This window comes from Micromys minutus (assembly GCF_963924665.1).
Source record: "Micromys minutus genome assembly, chromosome: 2".
NCBI classification, from domain to species: Eukaryota; Metazoa; Chordata; class Mammalia; order Rodentia; family Muridae; genus Micromys; species Micromys minutus.
The window spans coordinates 51979626-52003134 of NC_137971.1; the positions used below are offsets into that span (position 1 = coordinate 51979626).

The 23509-nt window shown below is 47.8% G+C and overlaps 1 protein-coding gene across 1 annotated transcript; it reads left to right on the forward strand.

The window, feature by feature from the left end:
• The first annotated feature begins 471 nt into the window (after nt 1–471).
• Nucleotides 472–22880, forward strand: POLA2 (DNA polymerase alpha 2, accessory subunit). The gene is made up of 18 exons (XM_080913501.1): nt 472–692; nt 2831–2955; nt 4468–4559; nt 4712–4769; nt 7285–7391; nt 9932–10125; nt 10619–10707; nt 12013–12168; nt 12554–12616; nt 13217–13259; nt 15767–15891; nt 16519–16557; nt 17356–17429; nt 20134–20242; nt 20469–20575; nt 21350–21409; nt 21632–21758; nt 22392–22880. The coding sequence occupies exons 1-18, from the start codon at nt 614–616 to the stop codon at nt 22545–22547; spliced, it is 1803 nt and encodes a 600-aa protein (XP_080769627.1). The 5' UTR covers nt 472–613; the 3' UTR covers nt 22548–22880.
• The last annotated feature ends 629 nt before the right edge of the window (nt 22881–23509 follow it).

The following is a 23509-nucleotide window of genomic DNA, read 5'->3' on the forward strand; positions in this document are numbered from 1 at the left end:
AAGCCTTAGACCAGGACAAACCAAGGCACAGCAGGATGGAGATGCTGAGGTGGAATAGTTAAGGAGCTAATGTGCCCTTCCGGGGCCGTTCTGGGCACAAGTTTCAGTTACTGCAAGATACACACAAACAGCGTCTCCAGGCCAGGAAAAAAAGGGAGGGATAAACAAGCATCGCGGAGCTTAGCAGAACAGGCGACTACAGAAACAGCCACAGGACGAGGGCAGGTCTCTCAATTTCCGCGCGGAGTGACGCGCAGCGGGCGCGTTCTGCGCAGCCGCAATGGGAGGGCCGGCGCGTGCGCGGGGAGGGCGGGGCTGAGCCGGACCTCCCCGCGCAAGCGCGCGCTAGGCGAAGTGTTTGGCGGGTTTTTCCTGGCTGTGCTCCTCGCTGAGAAGCCAAGTTGTAGCTTTCAGAAGCAAGTTTTCTCTCCGGATCGAGACCTCTCGAGGATATTTGAGATATTTCTCTGTTGATCTGGTGGCTGGGGTCGTCTGAGGGCTTAGGCCAGGTGATCTTGTGACACGTCCCTGACACCTTCTCGCAAAGTGTCTGCAGGCGGACTTGAGCTGAGGTCGGAGCCCGGCGGCAGGCGCCCGGCCTCTCCTAGTCACCATGGCCGTGTCCACCCAGCAGCTGGCGGAGGAGCTACAGATCTTCGGCCTGGACTGCGAGGACTCCCTGATGGAGAAATGTGAGTCCCGAACCGAGGGGATGGCCTCCAAGTTCCTTATGCTCGTGGGGTACCGCTTAGGTCCTGACTAAACAACAGGTGACATTGCCAACAGGAGACATTGGGACCGTTTGCAGCTCATACCTAGGCATCTGTTGCTCAATGACTTTATGTGTCAGAATTGTTTTTTTAAAGACAGTCTCTCTGTAACCCCAGAACTCATTATGTAGACTACCGTGCTGGCTTTGAACTCCCAGAGATGGCCTGCCTCTGCTTCCGGAGTGCTGGGATTAAAGATGTACACCACTGTCCGGTTCATCAGAGTTTCAGTGGTCTGTACAAATAGCAATCCCTCTAGGTAGATCCCTAGACCTTTATTTTAGCTTTGGAAGAAACCCCAGGAAGCTTATTGGCTTGGAGACTTAACAACCTGATTGTGTGCCAACCCTGTCTCTTGCTCTGGAGTCCAGTGCCTCATCATATTGGTCCATAGAGACCAGTGGCAAAGATTTAAATCGCACATCTCCTGGAAGATGTGTGCATCAGTTTCAGAATAGCACTTGAAATTCTTATTGCAGGGAATAAAACCATAGTATAAGTGGACTTGCCTGTTATCCCAGCACTTAGGAGGCCGAGGCCAGGAAAATAATAAAGAATTTAAGACCAGCTGGGGCTAAATAGTGAGATCCTGTCTACTTTGTTCACAACTGTAACTCCAAAATCTGACATCTTCACAGACATACATGCAGGCAAAACACCAATGCGCAGAAAATAATAATAAATTATTTTTTTTAAAGAAGTTGAAATCTTTAGAAGATTCTGTGCCTTAGTGCTGGAGAGATGGCTCAGTGGTTAAGAGCACTTACTCCTCTTCCGAGGACCAACATTCACTTCCTTGCATCCAAAGGGATCAACTCCCATTCCAGGGGGTCCGGTGCCCCCTTCTGGCCACTGCATGCATGTTGTACACTTAAATGCAAGCAAATTACCCATGCATGTAAAATGAAGTTTAGGTGTTTTTAGGGGGGAAAAAAATTCTGTCCCTTTGAAGCTAGGAAGTGTGTTTCCTGCTTTTTGTTGAGATGAGGTCTCATGGTGCAGCTGAAAGCCACCGAAACTGGCAGAGGTGTGTCTTTGCCTAAAGTGCTCTGTTGATCCCACATCTGGATTCCCCCTTCCTGATTAGAACTGCCTCTTCAGAAGGGTTTTCCATACTTGATATCTTGAGCTTTCTTTCTTAAATTCCTCTGTATCTTTTTTGTCCTCCCAAATTCAGGAGCCTGCTGTTATTGGTAACTGATGACCTTTGTCTTGCCAAAGTGAGGGCTAAATCTTATTTCTTGTTTTTAATTATCAGCAGCATTTGCCACTGTTCATGGTCTTCTCTTTGTTAAAAACCTAGTCTTTTTAAATTAGGCTTACTTATGGAAATGAGTGTTTGTCTGAGACATACAAGTGCACCATATGCAGGCAGAACCCGAAGAGGGAGTCAGGTCCTCTGAGAGTGACTGCAGTGTGGGTGCTGTCAGGAGCACATTCTTGCTGTGGATTTGCTGCCACCACTCCTGGGCTTCCTCAGGTTTGCTCACCATCATTTCTTAGCCTTTAATGATGATTTTCATCTTCATGTGAATAGCCAGGACTCAGAACCAGGATCACTTCCTACTAGATTCATTCCTTCACTGTGGTGAGTCACTCAGTCTTCCCAGTCACTCCTTCGCTTATAAATTGAGGCTGGGTCTGTTCCAACTAATCTGGCTGGTTTGCTCCAGGATTCCCTTGTCTCTGCCTTCTCACAGGCAGGCCACCATGCCCACTGCACTCCTGTCTTCACACTGCTTGTGTGGCAAACACTTTACCTCCTGAGGCCTCTCCTGGCCTCTTTCTTTTTTAAGATAAAGTCTCACTAGGTAGCCCTGCTTGTTTCAAATCGCCAGCCTTTCCTGAGCTCCCTGATCCCTTCCCACCCCCACTTCGTTTTTTCTATACGGCTTCCTTGTTCTCTCAACCTGGATAGTATCATCCTGTGAACAAGAGCTCTTTGCTGACTGCTTCGTCCCCAGGGCCTGTGGATGCTGGATAGCAGAGGGCTGTCTCACCTCTCAAGATGAAAGCTAAGGATGAGCTAGGCACTCTCTTGTTCATCTTTATCCCTGCAGTGGCAGAGCTGTGTGTTCTGTACCGACAGACTGAGGAGGGAATGGTGAGCGAGCTTATCGCCTTCTGCACCAGCACAGGGAAGTCGAGCCTCACTGTAGAGATTCTGAGCTCTTTTGAACACGAGGTAAGAGGAGATGTGAGTTTACTGGCATCATCCTGCTGCATGGAGGTGTCCGTGGATGAAAAGATGAAGCTTTGAGGTCCCAGTGTGAGCGTGGCCTGCCTTTTCCTTTCTTCTATCATAATGTCTTTCAGTTCTTTACATTTATTTAGTTATTGTGTGTATATATGTGCATGTGTATGCACACCTGTGCTATAGAGAGAGGACAACTGTAAAAAATTGGTCCTTGCTGGATGCCGGTGGTGCACACCTTTGATCCTAGCACTCAGGAGGCAGAGGCAGGTGGATTTCTGAGTTTGAGGACAGCCTGGTCTACAGAGCCAGTTCCAGGACAGCCAGGGCTGCATAGTGAGACCTTGTCTTAAAGAAGAAAGAAATAATAGCATGGAGATTATTTACGAAGTCAATCAGATAATGTGGAGATTAAAGATAAAGATTATGCTGGTGAAGGAAAATGCATATAGAGTTTAAAATCAGTATGTAAAATAAAAATCTGTAAGTTTTAAGTTTAAATTAGGATAGCTATTTTAGTGTATATATTTATTTCTGAGCCTTGGGCTTTTTTCTTCTTCTGTTAAGTTCTAATAACCTTTGTTTATAATGATTGTTGTAAAAATTAAATGAGGGGGACTGAAGAGATGGCTCAGTGGTTAAGAGCACCGGCTGCTCTTCCAGAGGTCCTGAGTTCAATTCCCAGCAACCACATGGTGGCTCACAACTATCTGTAATGGGACCTGATGCCCTCTTCTGAAGACAGCGACAGTGCACACACATATATGAAATAGATAAATCTTTTTTAAATGAAAAAAATTTTAAATGAGGATGCACATGAAGCAACTAAAACTGCCTGATATATGGTTGGTTGGGAATTAGTATTATGTGTTGTTGGTAGACAGTTATGAGGAAGATTTTTAATATTTATTTTCTAAAATGTTTATTTGTATTATTATTCTAGTTATATATGTGTGTGCGTGAGTGCAGATACCTGCAGAGGTGTCAGATCCCCTGGAGTGAAGTTACAGGTGTTATGAGCTGCCTGATGTGGGTTCTAGGAATAGAACTCAGATCTTCTGAAAGAGCACTGTGTCATCTTAACTACTGAGCCATCTTTCCAGCTCCTATGGGAGAATCTGTGTGTGTGTGTGTGTGTGTGTGTGTGTGTGTGTGTGTGTGTGTTCCTAATCCTCCTGTCTCCCAAATGCTAGGATGACAGGCATGTTCTACCATGCCCAACTGTTTGTTGGTTTTAGCGACAGGGTCTCACTGTGTAGATCAGGCTGGCCTTGAACTCAGAGATCCACCTGCTTCTGCTTTGTAGTGCTGTGATTTAAGGTTGGAGTTGGGTGATGCTGGGATTGAATCCAGAGCTTTTTTGCATGCCTGGCAAGTGCTATCTCTATCAACTAACCTTTCTTTGCTTACACCTTGAATGCTGTGATTATTTCAAATGGGAAATGCCCCCTACCACCACTAGACCTCGGAATAACATTCATCATCTTCTGTTCCATTCTTCAGGTTCTGAACAAAAAACTCTCCAAAGCCTGGCACCGTGCCTCCAAAGACAGCGGGCATGCAGGATTCAGAGACATTGTCTCCATACAAGAGCTGTATCCTTCTCTGCTCTAGGCTTTGGCTAAGCCACACATGTGTTAGAGTCTCTCAGCTGCATGTACACTTTAAAGACAATTTTTAAGAAATACCTGACATTCAGCTTTTCATTTAATCTCATGTAATTGTTCTCCTTGACCAGTGTTTTCAGAATTGAAGCAGAGGAGGAAGAGGAGACCCTTCTGAGCTCATACACCACACCCTCCAAGGTGAGCATGCAGTGTCTGGGAATTGCATCCTACAGATGATATTCTTAAGAATATCACAGGGCTGTGCATGGTGCCACACCCCTTTAGTCCCAGCGCTTGGGAAGCAGTGACAAGTGGATATCTGTGAGTCCCGGGACAGCCTGGTCTCACCAAACATAAGTTCATGTTGTGAATTAACTTGTGTGAGGAGAGGGTGTGTCTGAACTGGTCCTGCCTCGGCTTTGTCTCTCCACTTCTGGCACACTTGTTGTCTTGCTTGGTCTTCAGGCATATCAGATATACACTCACCCTGTGGCCTCTTGTCAAAGGAACCAGCCTGTCTGAAGTAGCAGGTTCCTGCCTCTTTCTCTTTCCTGTGTATTTTCTGCCTTATCTTTCACCATGGATCTTAATCTTGGTTCATCTCTCTCCGTTACAGACGCTCTCGGGGTGTGGGTGCTGCTTCCTTTGCTGTTCTTTCCCTAGAGCCTGACCTGTAGAGGAGTCTTTGAAAAATAGATGGAGGAACCCTAAAGTCATCCTTATTCTTTGTCTTAATCATTCTTCCTGGTGAAAGGTTTCCTGAGATCTACAGTGTAGCCCAGTGGGTACATGTTTAGTGTCTCCAAAGCCCTGCAGTCAGTTCCCGGTGCCTCCTAAAGACATCTGAGGAAATGATGCAAATCACTCGCTGATGCCTGATGGCAGCTATAACAACTATTTATAATGACAAAAATTAAAAATGACATTCTACCAAGGAGGCATGGAGATTATTTACCAACTCAGTCGGATGATGTGGGGATTAAGGCTAGAGACTGTGCCGGTGAAGAAAAATGCATATAGAGTTTAAAATCAGTATGTAAAATAAAAAGCTGTGAGGTTTAAGTTTAAATTAGGATAACTATTTTTAGTGTATATATTTAGTTGAAAGACGTTAAGATACAATTAAGAAATGCTCAAGAATGGTTATTTTAGCCTTATTAGTGACACATGCCTTTAATCCCAGGACTCTGGAGGCAGAGGTAAGAAGATCTCTGTCTACATAGTTCCAGGACAGCCAGGATTACACAGAGAGACTCTGTCTCAAAATAAATAAAGTGATTGAGGAGGAGCATCGGTGTGTAAAGTGGTCATCTTAGAGGACCTGCCTTCCATCCCCAGAACTGACTTAAGGTGGATGGAGAGGGTCAGCTCCATAGCGTTGTCCTCTGGCTCCGTACTTGCACCAGGGCACCCATGCCCACACACATTATGCACACATTCAAACAATAAGTAAACATAGAAATTTTTAAACTTAAAAATCTAGTTTGTAAGCCAGGTATGGTGGAGGCACATCAGGAGTTGGGGGCCAGCCTCAGCTACATAGTGGGTTCAAGACCAGTGTGGGCTTTAATACCTGAGACTGTTTCAAATGAAAAATAACACAGGCTGGAGAGCTGTCTCATCAGTTTTGAGCACCCACATCAGACAGCTCATAGCTGCATGTAACTCCAACTCCAGGGGTCCTGATGCCTCTTCCGACCTCCCCAGCAACTTCACCTCATGCACATGCTCGCACAAGTACATATGAATAAAATAAAATCTTAATAAAACCACAAATATTTAGTTTCCAGTGCAACTTCTTCATTTGTCTTTTTGAGTCAGGGTCTCAGTGTGTAGCCAAGGCTGGCCCAGAATTGGATGACCTTTGCACTGCAGCTCCCAGAAGCTAGGATTTCATGTATGAGCCATCATGCTTATCTTAGTGATGGTTCTGAGTCTGTTATCACCTTGGGCCCCACAGGCTCTACCAGTTGATAGTTTGGTGGCATTTCCTTAAGTGCACCAACAGGGGGAGCCCTTGAGTCAGAAAAGTTTGTGTATCTGATATGGCATGGTTGTCTTGGGCAAGACATTGTCTTTCCTGCTAATCTCCCATTATCCTAGGCTTTTGGGAATGTTAGGGTCCTGTGATTGGGTTTCATCCTTAATTCTGGACTTATGGCTTCATGTTGATGAGCAAAGGAGAAGAAAAGAAAAAATAAAACAAAACAACAGCACAAAATCCCTAATCAGATGTGACCATTAGTGAGGTGTTTGCTGACTACTCTTTCCAAGTATGAGCTCAACCACCTTATCTGCCTGGAGTTATTCCAGAATTTAATTGGGAAAATGTGTGGTAGACTTGGCCAAAAGAAGTGTAACATGGTCCCATCCCTTCTCAGGAGAATGTGCACGCAGGTCAAAGCTATGCATTGCCAAACTCCGGACTTTCTAAATGCAGAAAGTGTGTGGGGGAGCAGGGAGGGTGAAGATGCATGTGTGAGTTGGCAGGTTGGGTGGCCGGCTCCTTTGGGGAATGTTTGCATCATGACAGCCTTCAGAGTGCAGATAGTGTCCCTGTGGTGTGAGCACACTGGAGATGGTTCCTGAGGCTCCTGTACCTGCCCTCTGTCCCTTACTGTACCACTTTGTCCTTTCTAAGGAATTAAATCTAGACTTAATTAGCAACTTGAAGCCAGAATGACTGGGATCTCACTTTTTGTCTTGTTTCTAGGGTCCTCACAAGCGAGTTAGCAGCACCCCAGAAACCCCCCTAACCAAAAGGAGTGTCTCTACTCGAAGCCCACATCAGCTTCTCTCACCGTCGAGTTTCTCCCCGAGGTATGTATCATAATCGATCCATGCGCCAAGAAAGCCACACCTCTTTCCCTGCTGACAAGTTGAATTGCTAGTAGCTTATTAACCGCCATGGGAGTGGGCTGTCTACTTCGAGCTGGCTGGAAAGCCTGAGGTTCTCTGCCTTGTGGAAAATTACTGTTTTGTACAGTAATTAAGGAGACTTGCTTTCTACCCACTTCTCTGGGGCTCATTTTTTAGATAGGAGGCTGATATCTCCTATTGAAAACAGCCCAGCTATTCAGAAAGCCCAGGCGTCTGGCGGGTCTGGCCAGTCAAGGCAAATAGACTCTTACCTGTTTCTACTCGCTTGCATTTACTTGGATTTCTTTTTGTAATCTGATTTTTTTTTTTTTTTTTTTTTTTTTTTTTAAGGAAAAGTATGTGTCTTTGTTTGCAGCATTGCATAACCTGTTCATCCCATGCTCAGGTGACAGCTGGTTTCTGAGCATTTTCTTCTCGTCACTGAATCTTCTTTCAGCAGCTTAATTGATACTCCTCATGGTTGCAGCCACTATGCATAAGTCTGCAGACATCCACAAATGAAGGTCTCCATTACAGAGACCCACAGATGAGTGTTTGACTGAGGAGACATATCTGTAGGGCTGTCACACAAGGATGGGGCTCAAACAGCGGTTCAACTGTGTAGGGAAATACCAACATCTGGATCCCTTCTAAACCAACCAGAATGTAGGTTTCTCAGCTCTGCCTGTATAGAGAGGCAGCGACGGGGGCTAGAGTGGTGAAGAGCACTTGCTGCTCTTGCAGAGAACACAAGTTTGGTTCTCAGCCTCTATGCTGTGTCTCCACAAACCATTCCTAAGTCCAGTTCCATGGAGCCATGAGCTCCTCTGGCCTCTGCAAATACCAGGCACACAGATGGTACACACACATAAACACAGGCAGAATTCTCGATGCACATAAAACACTGGTCTCAGAAAGCAGAGAGGCAGAACCTCTGCAGCATTGACCGTCAGTGGTCATTGAGTCATGAAGGACAGTTTGGCTTCACTGTGGTCCACCAGGTCTGGAGAGATCTCAAAACTGCTTTCAGAGTGAACTTTCTAGATTTGAAAGGGCATCTCTGGAACCTATGGAGTTCAGATAGTTGTTGCAGAGCCAGTGTGAGAGTTACACTCTCCAAGCACGAAGCCCTTTCAATTTGTTTCTATGGCCATGTTGACAGCTGTCCCCTGTAAGCATCTGATGACAGTAGAGGGCTGTGACGCATGTCCCTTCATGGGTCAAGTTCAGAGAAGCTGGTAACTTCCCTGCCTGGTCACTTTTTAAATGTACAGTAAGAAAGCTGACATCGGAAACTCATTTAAGTTGAGGCAACCCGGGAGATAAACATAATTGAGCTCATTTTCTGTAGCTTATCTGGAAAGAAGGAGTGTTGGCAACAGTTCTGACCATGCCCTTTGTGAAGTGAGTCCCACAGAGTCAGCGTGCTGAGTGTGGCGTTCTAGACCTCCCCATAAGCAGTGTTCACAACAGGAGGACTAGAAGTTTCCAAATGCCACCATCCAAAGAGTACACATGGATGGACCTGTGGCTCCAGCTGCATATGTAGCAGAGAATGGCCTTGCTGGGCATCAGTGGGAGGAGAAGCCCTTGGTCCTGTCAAGGCTTATTGCCCCAGTGTAGGGGAATGTCAGGGCAGGGAATTGTGAGGGGGTTGGGGGGGCACCCTCATAGAAGCAGGGGGAGGGAGGATGGGATAGGGGGTTTCTGGAGGGAAAACCAGGAAAGGGGATAACATTTGAAATTTAATTTAAAATAATATATATATAAAAAAGTTTTCAAGTGGACCAGCAACACCCATGTGTCCTTGGAGGTGTGGTTTACAGTTGGGATGGACACAGAATTCACCAGTGCAGGTGAATTGGGGTGGGGTTGAGGCTTGCTCCCTGTTCAGTGTTTATTCATTGCCTCTCCACCTCTCAGAGGCAAGGGGAAGGTTCATTAATTTGTTTAGTGTTGCTTGTGCTTTGAACTGTGAGGTTTTGTTTCTGTTTTGAGGTTGGGTCTTATGTAGTCTAGAATATCCTCAAACTTGGCTGAGGATGGCCTTGAGACCCTGTCCTGCCTTTGCCCTCAGAGTGCTAGGATTGCAGACCTCGCCACCGAGCCTGGTTTCAACTGCTGTATTGTAGGCTTTTATGTTTGCTCGGCAGTCTGACCCAGTCACCGTTTCAGGATCAAATGGCAGTGAGTGACTCACAAGAAGGAAGGAAAGTACTTGAAACATGCTGTTCAGTCAAGTCTAAGTGCATTTTGTCTACTTCATTTAGTTTTGGAGAAAAGCGTTTTTATGTTTCCATCCTTAAACTTGTAAACTTTTGTGTTCTGGTGTTCCTCAACACCTCATTCCCGAGATTCCTGAAGGGTCAGAGCACTCCAGCCCCGCCACGTCAATAACTCTATATGACCGCTTGCTTTTTCTCCAAGCCTTGTCCTGTTGTGTTTCTTAATCAGGTAGCCAGGCAGTCACAGTAATTCTGATCTGTTCTGCTTCCCCTCAGTGCTACCCCCTCCCAGAAATACAGCTCCAGAACCAACCAGGGAGAAGTGGTCACCACCTTTGGCTCAGCACAGGGCATGTCTTGGTCCGGGAGAGGAGGCTCTGGAAGCATCAGTTTGAAGGTCATGGGGTGCCCAGAACCACTCACTGGCAGCTACAAAACTATGTTTCAGCAGCTCCCCGATATTCGAGAAGGTACCTGGTTTTCTCTGGGACAGTCTCATGGCTTACAGCCCTGTGGGAGAACTGAGAGAAGCGAAGTAACACTGATTCAGCTGGTGGCCTTTGGTTGAGAAGTTGGTAGATGACCTCATGGGTGTTCTGAATGAAGTGGGAGGACACTGGGCGAGGCTGTAATTTCCCAGGTCCTTTCAGCTACCCTAGTCATGCAACATGAGCTGTGAAAGAGCTCAGCTCTTGAATTGTGAACATGCAAATGCTCCAGGTTATCCTTGAGTTCCTTGCAATCTAGTGAGGACGAGGTGCCCAGTGATGCTGTGGGACTGTGCCGTGTTGATCTCCCCAGAACCAGATTTGTAATTGTGTCAGAAAATAGACCTGAGGTTCAAACTGGACAGATGTCCATGCTTCTCGTTCCTATAGCATGACTGTGATGTTTGGCAGTGGGTTGTCTTTCCTTGTCAAGTGACATGTCTAATGACAGCACCCTGTCGCCTTTGGATTGCAGTTCTGACCTATAAGATAGAAGAGCTGGGCAGCGAGCTGAAGGAGCATTACAAGATCGAGGCTTTCACTCCTCTCCTAGTCCCTGCACAAGTAAGACTCGTGTGATACGTTCTCGATAATTAGAAATACCCTTGCTTTCTCATAGAGCAGGCTGGCCTTGAGCTGAGAAACCAGCCAGTCTCTGCCTCTCGAGTGCTGGGATTACAGGTGTGTGCCATCATGCCCAGCTAATGCTACTCTCTGAAGTCAATAAAGAAGTCTTTTTCCTCGCCAGTGCTGTGCTTCAATATTAGTCTTGGTTGGCTCCTGACGAGCGCACCCCTGGCTGGCTCACCAGGCCTTTTCTCCTCTCTTGGACTTGGTCTTACCAGAAGCAAAGGTTGAAACCTTGTTTTCTGAGTGGTGAGGCAGGTTGTCTTTGGAGAGCCCCCGAGGGTAGGTTTGTCTAGGTTTGTAAGGTGAGAGCAACAGTGTAGGAATTCTACTCTCCTTGCCTGGTGGTGACCACTCTGGGTTGAGGACTCTGGCAGATCAGTGACTGCCTCTGGCATCTAGAGTTACATCATGCTTCAGTTCTGGTGTGGGTACTTTCTCTGGAGCATTGCTAATCTTCCAGATGTGTCCTATATAATCCTTGAATGTGCCTTTGTACTATGTTTGTTTCCGGGGAAGAGGGACCATAAATAAACTTTGTCCTGTAGGAAGTTCTAGAGAAACTGAGAGGAAGCATGGGGGAGGGCCTCACATGAGGGAAAGATTAGACTTAACCCAGTTTGCTCCCAAGAGTGGAAGCCCTACCCAGGAAGCCACTAGGAGAGATTTCAGTTCCGTCTATGACTAACTTCCTCTGGAAGTGGCAGTATGCTATCCTGTGCGGTAGGGCACTTGGGAACCCGAGGCAGGAAGACTGAGAGTTCAAGGCCTGCGTGGGTTATGTAAGGAGACTCTGGGGAGAGGAAGAGCATGAGAGGTCCAAGAGGTGCTGTGCATTTGGCTCTGGGACCAAACTTTTGACCTTTGGAGCCAGGCTTCCCCTATTGTTTGACCGTAATGAAATTGTCCTGTGGGTGCTGGGCGTTGCCATCTCTTCCTTATAGTGGTTGTGAAGGTCGCATGAGTTAATGCGTATCAGCTGAGAACAGTGTGCGGCGGGCTCTGTGAATGATCTATTAATAGCTGTGGTTTTCCAGAAGTACAGTGGGCTGCAGGGCTCGGGGGAAGTCCTCTGGGTGGGAATGCCCACCCAGGGAGCCTCTCAGCACACCTGGTAGGCAGGTGGTGGCCTAGACACCCTTGAAGGGTCCTTCCACTTTCAGTGGCGATGCTGGGATCACCTCAAAAAACATATGCCATTTGGGGTTTAACTGTGCCCCTTATGTTGTATTCTTCCTTTAGGAGCCTGTCATCCTGCTGGGTCAGATTGGCTGTGACAGCAATGGGAAGCTGAACTGCAAGTCAGTGATTCTCGAGGGAGACCGGGAACACTCCTCCGGCACTCAGATCCCGGTGGATTTATCCGAACTCAAAGAATATTCTCTGTTTCCTGGACAGGTGAGACTGGAACCTGCTGGGCTGCAGACCTGAGCAGCAAGCTCTCTGTTGCCCTGACATCGGGATTTTTTTTTTCTCCTTAACCCTGAGTCCAACATGTATCACACGTCCACCCAATGAAGTGTGTGACTATGGGCAAGGTACTTGACCTTCAAAGCCAAGATGTCTTCATCCATAAAATAAAATAAAAATTCTTACCTCATGGGATTGTTGTGGGAATTAGGTCATTTGTGTGGAGCATAATTGTAACTGATATGTTACAAAAGAAGGATGCCCTTTATTTGTTTTCTGGAAACTGCCCCATGTTTATAATTACCAAAAGGGATTATCTCAGACTTCTCATTTACCTCTCCTACTTAGCTGTCTTGTGTTTCTTGTCTTTCAGGTTGTAATTATGGAAGGATTCAACACCACCGGTAGGAGAGTTACTGCCACCAAGCTCTATGAGGTACAGGGTGGGCCCCTCCCCCACTCCACACTTGCTTCAGGTTCAGTATGCTCAGTTCTGGTGAAAGAAACTGATCCTTTTCCATCTCTGGACACTCGTTAGTCTTTTCTGTTTCCTCCAGAGAGCCAAGGAGCAGGTTTAGGCTATGAGACCTCACATGAGTCTGTGTCATTACACTGACAATGCAAACACATGGCTGTAGGGAGTCCCATCTAAACTTCATTTATAAAAATGGCTACAGCCAAATTTAGCCTCACCTCTGCCCTCCACCACAGTCCTCCAGAGAGTCCCATAGGATGCCAGGAAGTAGCTGGACTCCCTTCTCTTCCACCCTTGCCTGGCATGCCAGAGGGTTAGACACTGCTTTGCATGGGGTGGCCTGGTCTATCAGTGACTTCCCATTGCCTGATCTGTGTAGTCACAGTGAGAAAAATGGCAGATTCTGTGGGCTCTGGGTTGTAACTCCCAAGAGCAAGGCAGAGACACATTCTCTGTCCTCCTCCTGGTCTTCCCACTGCACACCTACAAACACCTACAAGCCACCCCTTACCAAAGCAATGGCAGGAGCGAGACCTCAGCTGAGCCCTCCTTCTGTTTCAGGGTGTGCCACTTCCATTCTACCAGCCCACTGAAGAGGAGGGAGGTGAGTTCTGGTTCAGAATGTCTCTTGCCAAAGTGGGGGTGATGGACAAAGTCCCAGACAGTAGCTGCCCGGGCTCAGGGAGCAACAGAAGCTCTGAGAGAGGCATCTGAGCAGTAAGGACACTGGTGAGTGGGCACATAGGCCCTCCCTTCACAAGCCACTGGTGGGTCTGACCCTCGAGCACAGGTAGTCTCATTATCTGAGCTCTGACACAGTGTGAGCACCTGCAGTCCAGACTGCTGCTTAGCAAGCATGGGAAAGATGCACACGTTAGGACACAGACTAGGTGTTTAGATGGGATCCTGGAGGAGAAATGGACACTGGTGGGAAAACCTAGTTTAGTTTTCAGTGACACCAGAGGTAATTCCAGCAAATGTGCTCTGGAGGAAAATGTTAATATCAGAGCTCTGGGAAAAGACACACGGAAGCCTGTGCTCTCTCTGCAAGTTTATGCAGTAATTTCTGGCCAGGCATGGTGAATCACCCAAGAGGCAGAAACAGGTGGATCTCTACATTCAAATCCAGCCCGGTCTACATAAGTGATGCAAGACTTTATTCCCAGTACCTGGGAGGCAGAGACAGGCAGATCTCTGAGATTGAGGACAGCCTGGTCTATAGAGTGAGTTCTAGGACAACAGCCAAGGCTACACAGAGACATCTTTCTAAAAAAAGAGATCAAGTAATCTGGAGAGAAAATGCAAGGCAATAAAATAAAAAATAATATATATATTTTTTAATTTCTTTTGAGTTAACAAAACTTTGTTGTGAAATATTCATAAACTGGGCTTGAGTGTTGCTCAGTAGTAGATGGCCCGTGTTTAGCATGTGTGAGGCTCTAAGTTCAATCCCCTGCTACCACAAGGGGAAAGGAGAAGGGAAGGTATTTCTAAACATTTTTTTAAGCAAAGTAGAACAAACATCAGTAAAGATTTCAATAAATCAATGCTGGCATGCTGCCAGTACCCACACATTGATGTGTGTGCAGGCATCTTTGGAGATGACCTGGATTCAGGAATGGAAATCGGTTGTTGGTGATGTACAGTCTCACAGATCTGTATGAGGGAGAAAGGTAGACTCTCCCCAGTCTCAGGTCATGGTGGTACTCTTGTGGCAGGCTGAATAACACATCCATGATCTTGTAAACTTGTAAGTATGCCACTTTATATGGTCAAAAAGACTTTGCTCATGTAGCTGGGTAGTGTGGTAGTGTGTGCCTTTAGTCTTAGCGCTTAGGAGGCAGAGGCAGGCAGATCTTTGTAAGTTCAAGTCAAACCTGGTCTATATATGCCATATAGCCCGGTCTGTATAACCAGACACTGTCTCAAAAAATAAAATAAATCCAGTGGTTAAGAGCACTAGCTGCTCTTCCAGAGGACCCAGACTCAATTCCCAGCACTCATATAGTACTTCAGAACCATGTAACTATTCCAGGGATCCGACACCCTCGTACAGACATAAAAACAGGCAAAACAGCAATATACATAAAATAAAAATAAATTATATTTAAAATAAATAAGTCATCTTTGGGGTGAGATTATTCAGTGCAATCACATAGGTCCTTATGAAAATGGATGGCCGAGAGATCAAGGTCAGGGAACAGAAACTTGAGGCTGCTGGCTTTTAAGATGGGGCACAAGTGACCTCTGGGAGCATGGCAGCCACCGATAACTTTACTTCTGGACTTAACAGTGTACAGAACTTTAAGATAGTAAATTGCTTTAAAGCCACCAAGTTTGGAGTAATTTATTTACTTTTTTTCAGATTTATTTGATTTGTTTGTTTGCTTATATGTGTACTGTGCGTGGCTATGTGCACTTCTGAGTGCAGATACCTGTGGAGAAGATGGTGTTAAGTCCCCAGGGCAGCAGTCATAGACAGTTGTGAGCTGCCTATGTGGGTGTTGGGAACCAAACTTGGGCCCCCAGGAACAGCAAGAGTAAAGTAAATACTACATATTAGAAAACGTGGAGAAATTGGGAGGTTTCTTGTATCAACCACAGGAACTAGATCAGACTTTATCTTTAAAAACTTAACAAAGAACTGGACAGGGCTTAGAAACCTGAGTTTGGGGTGGGGACACAAGCCTGGCAGCTGTAATGTCCAGGTAGCAGGAAACCACAGCAAGGTCGTTCAGTGTCTGGCCCTCCAACAGAGCCTGCCATTGGGCCTCAACTCCCCACATTGTCCCACGTACTGAACCCCCAGATGATCCTTAGCTTCTCCACTGTGTGAGTACATAATCCCTTGATTCTTTCCTGCCTGCCCATCTGCTTGCACTGCCCAGGTGCACTGCCGCTGTAGCTCAGGGGCCTCCCTGCCTGTGCTGGTTCAGTGTTCTTGAGGAAGGGGTGAGGTCCTCACCTTGAATTCCCCAGACTTGCACTCATGGGACTTAATGAAGCAAATCCTGTGGCATTTTCCCTCGGTGGCCCTGCTCCCTCCACTGCTTCCTCCACTCAGTGCCTGTTCTCTTTCTCCTTGTGACCCTGCAATGCCTTCTGTCTCAGATTTTGAGCAAACTATGGTGTTAGTTGCCTGTGGGCCTTATACCACCTCCGACAGCATCTTATACGAACCCCTGCTTGATCTGATCAACATCATCAATCATGACCGGCCAGATGTCTGCATCCTGGTAGGTCCCCTGTGTTCAGGGAGGCAATGAGGGTGGGAATGAGATGGGCCTTAGAAAACTGGTTTTGGTGCTTTTGAAGTTTTTGGGAAACACCTGTCTGTCCTTTTACAAAGAGTTTGCTTTGTTAATTTTTTTCCTTTGTTTTCTTTTTGTTTTTGAGACAGCACCTCACTACATAGACCAGGCTGGCCTTGAACTCACAGAGATCTGCCTGCCTCTACCTCCAAAGTGCTGGGATTTTTTAAAAAAATCTGCACCTGTAGAGGTTTCTACCCACTCCATAGTTGTCACTAAGTCCAGAGGCCCATCATTCGTGTCAGCCTCTGGTTTTACAAGATTCTTGACCTGCCTTGGTACTAATCTTAAACTAATCTCTTTTCAATGCTAAAATACTACTGGGAACATAGTGGTCTGTTGTTCTTGCTAGGTGTAGAAGACAGGAAAGAGCCAGTGTTATTTGGGGTGACCACAGGGTATCTAGGGCCTCCTGAGAGAACAGTTGACCCATTACTAACTCCCCAAGTTCTCCAGGGAACAGGTGGAGCCAGGCGGGGAACTGTTCTTAGACACTTTGGGTGATTCTGATTTGTTCTTTGGGTGCCTTCTCCCCACCTCTGTCATTGGCAGCTCGGACCTTTCCTAGATGCTAAACACGAACAGGTGGAGGTAAGTGCCTGGGGGAGGGGCTGGGTACTTGCACTCAATCTAGACTCTTAGTTTCCTCTTCGGGAGTTTGTGACATTGTACTGGCCATGTTTAATAAATGTCTTGCATTTGAAAGCTCTGTTTCACCAGCACACCAGACTCTCTGTTACCCAGGGAGAGAATTAGAAAGGAATGGTTCCTTTTCAATACCACTTAACTGCTCAGGCGCAAAAGCAGTAACAAATGCAAATGTGTCTGGGCTCTAACTGTCCCCTACGAGACTGGTACGCTACCTACTGCCCTAAGGAGGCAGAGATGGAAACCTTGTGGCTCCTGCTTTAAGCTGGTAGGTTGTATGTTAAGGTCCTCTGATACATAAAGCACAAATGGTCCTTCCTGGGATCTTGGTCAATGGCCTGGGCCTCCTATCCTTGGTTGCCAAGTGTTTTTCTCTTCCACAGAAAAGATTTCAAGGCAGTCTTCATCCCAGACTCTCACCTTGTGTGCAGAGGATTCATTCTTTCCTTATCTATACTCCTTGCAGATGAGCAGCCCTACCCCATCCCCCCCCCCTTTTGTTTGTTTGAGACACTCGAGCCAGGCTGGCTTAGGTTTCAGTCTGTACCATAGGTTAGTCTGGAGCTCCTGGCAGTCTGCTTCACCCTCCTGCATTCTGGGTTTGCAAAGCACAAGGCTGTCTCCCGTCTTTCTCCTTGCTACCCTGTATCCACTCTGAGCCCTTCAGGGTCATCCTCTAAGCTTTAGCCGGAGCAGAGCCCAGCTGTCAGCCCCGAGTGCACCTCCTTTCCTTTCTTGCAGAACTGTAAGTTGACAAGCCCTTTCGAAGACGTTTTCAAGCAGTGCCTGAGAACAGTTATCGAAGGAACGAGAAGGTTAGCATTCCAGATGCTGGACAGAACCTGGAGCTTTCTAGGTTCTTCCAGGACATTACCAATAGGAAACTGAAACTGCTTTAAAGTCACAGTTCCTGTCCCTTCTGTCCTTTTGAACTCAGAGATCAGATAGAACCCTTGAACTTGGAGCGGACAGTGGGTAAAAAGGCGGTTTGTGTAAGTCAGATAAACAAACTTGAAAGGATGAGCTTCACATGTTCTTCCTTCCATCTCTTCACTTCCCCTTCTCACTTCCCCTTGTGTAAGCAGTTATTCCATGGGAATATTCCCAGGGTGGGGAGGCATTTGATTGGCAGTGAAATCCTGAGAGGCCCTGAGCCTCTCCTTGCACGAAGGGAATGTTTCGGGGTAAACCCAAGTTCCTTTTCTGAGTCAGTGCTCCCCATGGTGGTGGATGGCTGCCAATGGCTAGAGTGATGGGTGGGGGACTTGAGTGAGGGTGGATATTGAATCCTCAGCATAGCCTGGAAGACAGGACTGAGAGGCCCCAGCACTAACATAAAGCGCGTGGTTCCAGTGTGGGCCTCACAGCTCCAGGAAGAGTTTAAAGCTAGAAGCAGAGTCACTGGAAGCTGACCCTCAGTTCTGACCCTGTCCTTTTTTTCTTGGCTGGGTCAGAAAGAAAATGGAGTGGTGGGCGGGCTCCTGGGATTTGCTTTCTGTTGCTGAACTCATAGTAAACAAACACCCTAGGCTGAGCTTTAAAGCAAACCTGTAACAAAGGTGGTTTTTAAAGGTCTTCCTTCCGCCTTCTGTCCTGAGAACAGATCCCAGGTTGATTAGTTGTAATACAACCGTGTGCTGGCGTCAGGCCTAGAGCCAGGAGACTTGAGCCTTTGGCTGTTTCCGTCCTCCTCCCTTCCAAAGGGAGGGTTACATATACCTCCTCTCTTGTCCCGGTTGAGTTCATGAGCAGCACCCAGCACTGGCTGGTGCACCCAACATGAGGCTGGATTCTGATTTGGGTTCCTCATCCCATGTGCTATTGATGGCAGTGACATAAACAAAGAATAGATAGAGCATTGTTACCCTGGGGCCAGCGCCCAGCGCCACCAGGCACTTTCATCTGTGGCTGGAGTGAGCTGCAGGGCAGGGGAGCAGCCCCACCCTGCCAGGGTAATATAGAAATGGTGCTGGGTCAGAATGCAGGACCCTAAGCTCTCAGAACATGGCAGATGTTCGAGAGCTCCCTTGTAGCAGCCCAGAGCCCTGGTGTGCCTCACTGTTCAAATGACAACAGTGAGACCCTCCCGCCATGACTTATGAAGTGAAGTTGTGCGATGCGGCACATAGTTGGAATTTTCTTCCTGGCCCCTCCCCCTGTAGCTATCTCCAAGCCAGAGGGAGGCTGTTTCCTCTTTAACCATTGCTCTCCTGAAGCTGGTTCTGAAGAGCAGCTCAGTCCCAGGAGGCCAAACAGCTGCCTGCCCCGCCCCACCCCTCAGTCCTTTGTACCTTTAGAGCTCCATTTTTGGAGACTTGGGACATATGTTGCTCCTTCCTACTCCCTCCCTGTCCTGTACACGTGGGGGACTTGGACAATTGCAGTGAACTTCGTGACAGAGATTGTGAGTGATATGAAAGGTACCTTTGGTCTCAAGATTCTGATGATCTGTTATACCACAGTACCTGGTGGCATGTCAAAGGTCCCTCTGGAGTGGGAGTTTGGTTCTCAGAACCACATCAAGCTGCTCCAAACTACCTGTAACTCCAGCTCCGGAGCATCTGTACCTGTTTTGTTGTTAAAGCATGAGGAGGAAGGAGCTACAAGTGAGAGCTCTTGGCTGCTTCCGGGCATGTTTTCACAGCAACAGTTTACACCTGTTTGGTTTGCAGTGGCCCTTTCTGCCAAGGACAACAAGGGAACCAAAGAAGCAGGTTTCCCTTTTCTCTTTTGTGTGGTTATAGAAACAGATGGCCCCGGGAAGCACAGCTTTTTTTTTCCACTGCATGTTGTAACCCTAGAGACTTTCCTGTCCCCATCAAAGGAGCAGCTGCCGCTGTGCAGTATTTCGTTAACATCAGTATGCTAAGTAGAATGGCATCACTTCCTGACATGAGTGGGGAGGTGCCTGGCCTCTGACAGTCTCTGTCTTCAGTGTCCAGTAGACCTGGCTTAGCCCTTTAGTGATGGGAAGGTTTGGGTTGATCTTCAAAGTGTGAGGTCAGCCTCAGGATCTAACTTGTTTGCCTTGCTCCTCCCTGGCTCTACTTGTACGACCCCAGCCATGTGTCGGGAGAGCATTACTGCCTGTGAGCTGCCTGTGCCCTGCAGAGTGAGGTCAGACTTAAGCTCCAGTTCCAATCCTGAGGCTCCCCCTCACATAGGGTCTCACTTCAGAGCTCAGACTAGCCTCAAACTCCTAAGACCTGGCTGTCCATGCCCAGCTCTAGGTCTCATGGTTTTCCCTTTTCCCACCAGACAACAGTTCTCTGTGACGAGTGACACAAAATCAAGAGACAGTGTACCCTAAGCTATGCACTAGATCTAGATAGATGTGTATGCACCAGGAGGTTGCCGTTCCCTCTTAGAGTCTTGGGAGATAGTGTCTGTTCAGAATGGAGCGCCATCAAATCTCCCTGGAGGACTGCCAGGTGAAGGACATGCTCACACCTTGAGCCCATGGCCCAGGTCTGCTGACTCAGTCCTGGACCCTCTTGTGCTTGTGTTTTTACCAAGCAGCTCCGGCTCCCACCTTGTCTTTGTCCCATCTCTGAGGGATGTGCATCACGAGCCAGTTTACCCACAGCCACCTTTCACCTTCTCTGAACTGCCTCGAGAGGACAAAAAGGTACCAGTGCCCTGCCTCTGGCCAGCCAGTAGTGGGTGGGGTAAAGACAGCCCTGGGAGTGAGAGTAGAGAAGCCCTCTCAGGAGTGAGCACAGCTCCTAAATCCCCAACAGAGATGTCAAAGGTTGCTGCACTTGGTTGGTCCTTGGTGGTCCGCAGGCCCCAGCTTTGGCAGGGAGGAACTCTAGCTGTTGGATGTAAGTGTTCATGTCAGCTCCTCCTTTCAGCGAGTGCAGTTTGTGTCAGAGCCCTGCAGCCTCTCCATAAATGGAGTGATGTTTGGTTTGACATCCACGGACCTGCTGTTCCACATTGGGGCTGAGGAGATCTGTAGGTAAGAAGACAGCTGGCCCCCTGCATCCTGTCCCTGTCATCACCAAGACACTGCTCCCGACCCATGTCTCCTGTGCTACTTGACAGTCTTGAAAAGGAGTTGTGAGAGCAACACTTAAACAAAACAAATGTAGCCTTTCTGTGTCTGCTGTGGGTGGCAAACAGATGTGTTTGTTGCTATCACTAGTCTACCATGTCTGAGGCCCCAAAGAACCAAGTCTGTTCTATCAGATGGAAACACCCAGGCACTGAAATTCATATTTTACCTTCCCAACCTGAGCGTTCGAGTGTTTCTCTGTAGGTTTGCCATGGATTTAGCAGAATAGTGAATGTGGGACCCTCAGGTGGATGCCACCGGACCTGGTGTCTAGGCTGAGCAGTTGGGTTTTCTATCAAACCTTCCTTGCCAGGATAGAGGGCTGAGCTGGGAGGTCAGAGGTTAGGTGTGTGCTTTGGCTGGGGTGTGAGACACAGGGTTGCCTGGCTGTGTGTGGCTTTGTGGTGCTAGACTTGTCTTATGTGAGACAGTGCCATCCCCAGCGCTAAGGCCTCTTATATCCTGATTCCTAGGATTCTTTCCCTCTAAGCCCCTTGCCCTGTTGCCGTGTCCTGGGAAAGAGCCAGCTGCTTGCAGTGTGACTCCAAGCTTCCCCAGGAGTCGTGCCCTTGCTGTTCAGCTTCTTTCTAGTTGACCTGAGTGTGAGGGTCCTCCTTGAAGAGGACTGACTAGGAAACTTGATTTCCCCCTCCCTCCGTTGCTTTCTGCCTTTCCCAGCTCTTCCGGGACTTCAGACAAATTCAGCCGAATCCTCAAGCACATCCTGACGCAGAGAAGGTGAGTGTCCTGCCAACCCTAAGAGTAACTGGATCAGAGTTGTGGCATATTTGACTGTCAGGACCCTGCACAGAGCCACCAGGAAATTTCACCCTGTGGTGACAAACCTGAGTTCTGTCCCCTCAAGTGGAAGAGCAAAAGCCAGGCCATACTTAGGGGCAGTGTGGAGGCTAGGAGTGGAAGCCTCACCTAGGGTTCCTGAATGGGTTCCTCCATCTGCAGCTACTACCCACTCTACCCGCCCCACGAGGACATGGCCATAGACTACGAGAACTTCTATACCTATGCCCAGCTGCCGGTCACCCCTGACGTCTTCATTGTTCCGTCAGAGCTGAGGTACTTTGTGAAGGTGAGTTTGAACTGGCTTTGTTCCAGAGACATCAGAACCTGACTTTTCCTTTCAGGTTACCTGGCACTTGCTCTAACTGGGTCTACTGAAAGGGACAGTATCCTCTCAGGGACTAATTGCAGAGGTCAGGGGTGGCAAATAGTTCACAGGTAAAAGGAGACGAGCAAGTAGCACACACCCACTTGAGCAGAGCCTAGGTGTCAAAGAGTGAGGGCTTTGGGCCATATCAAGGTGACCTGCCTGCCTTCCTCTGAATTTTGAGTTGACCTCCCCATGGGCTTAGTTAGCAGTATCTTAAAGAAGATCTTAATCTACAGGCCCAACTGCCTCCCAGAATGTTCTGGAACTCTTGGCTTGTCCTGCCTCGGCCTCTTGAGTGCTAAGATTACAGTATGTGACACCCATTTCAGCTCCTAGATATTTCCTTCATGTGGGAAAACAACATGCTGGGATCAGCTCTGTCCCCAAGTATGGGAGTTCCTTCTCCCAAGAGGCCACTGCATTCTTTATTCTGCCCCAGACTCTCCACTTACAAGTGAACATGTTTGCCTGCGTGGTTGCCTTTGTTTCTGTTTTCTAAAACTCATTGTAAGATTCTGACAGCCTCTAAACCCACTGTTCTTTCTTTCCTAGGACATCTTTGGCTGTGTCTGTATGAATCCTGGGCGTCTCACCAAAGGACAAGTGGGTGGCACCTTTGGCCGCCTCTACCTCAGGAGGCAGCCCAAAGCCATAGACAATGAAGCCAGGCAGGGCCTGAGTGTGGCTGCGCAGGTGGTCAGAATCTGAGTCTTCAGCCTGGGTTGTCTGGCCTCACAGACACCAAGAGTCCAGATATGACCCTCTGGTGACCAAACTGTCGGGGGTACCTGACAAAGATCTGGCCACGGGGACAGGACTGTAGGGCTGCACTGTCTAGTCGAGGCCCCCGCTGCTCCTCACCCCCATGCAGCTGAGCCTACATCTGAATCATGCTTCTTACCTCTCTCCTTGCCTCACAAGGTAGATGTTCAGAAGCAAACCATCTATGGAGACAGCCCATCCAGAAAGGCAGGAAAACTTCGTCATTTTCTGTATGAAGCAAGCACAGTGTGTGGAGAAATAAAAATTTTTTTATTATAACTGATTTTAATCGTTTTTTTTCCCCTGAGTAGTGTCATAGGAATGTTGTCTATTTGACCTCTGTCCAGAGAAGGCAGAGCTTTGGTCCAGCCCTTTGGAACTCTCCCAGCCTTACCCTGCATCCTCCCAAAGTCCCCAGGCTACAGTTGCTGAGGAGGAAACTGGGCTGCAGAGCAAGCAGCTGGCAGCCTGCCTGGCTCTCCCTGTGCCGTCTCATATACCATGTCTCACATTGCACGCTGTGGTCTCTGGTCAGTCTCTGCCAGACTCAGCAGTAGCTTGGACTTGCCTGTGGCCTAGAGCTCTCAGGTAAGATCGGGGTTCCTGGGACAAACCGTGTCCATATGTTCTGGCATCTGGGAATAGACTGCAGAATTAAGTTTGGCACAGATTTCTGCCCCATATAAGCAGCTTGTCCTGCCTCATAGGAAAAACCCAGGCCCTAGAGAGTTGGAGAAGTAGCCTTGACTAATAGACCTTACAGAGCTAGCCTGTGCTTCTCACATATGATGGGAGGAGGCATCAAGGAACAGGTTGCCCACCATGAGAACTGCTTCCTTTCACTTTTTGTGAAAGTGTTAGGCTGGGCATGGTGGCTGCGCTGGCTGGTCTTGTGTCAACTTGACACA

Bases quoted from the DNA above. Each gene is read 5' to 3' on its own strand.
- POLA2 (XM_080913501.1), top strand. From the start codon at position 614: ATGGCCGTGTCCACCCAGCAGCTGGCGGAGGAGCTACAGATCTTCGGC. The intron at 4,560-4,711 runs GTATCCTTCTCT...CAGTGTTTTCAG, and splicing joins ATTGTCTCCATACAAGAGCT to AATTGAAGCAGAGGAGGAAG. The intron at 20,243-20,468 runs GTACCAGTGCCC...TCCTCCTTTCAG, and splicing joins TGCCTCGAGAGGACAAAAAG to CGAGTGCAGTTTGTGTCAGA.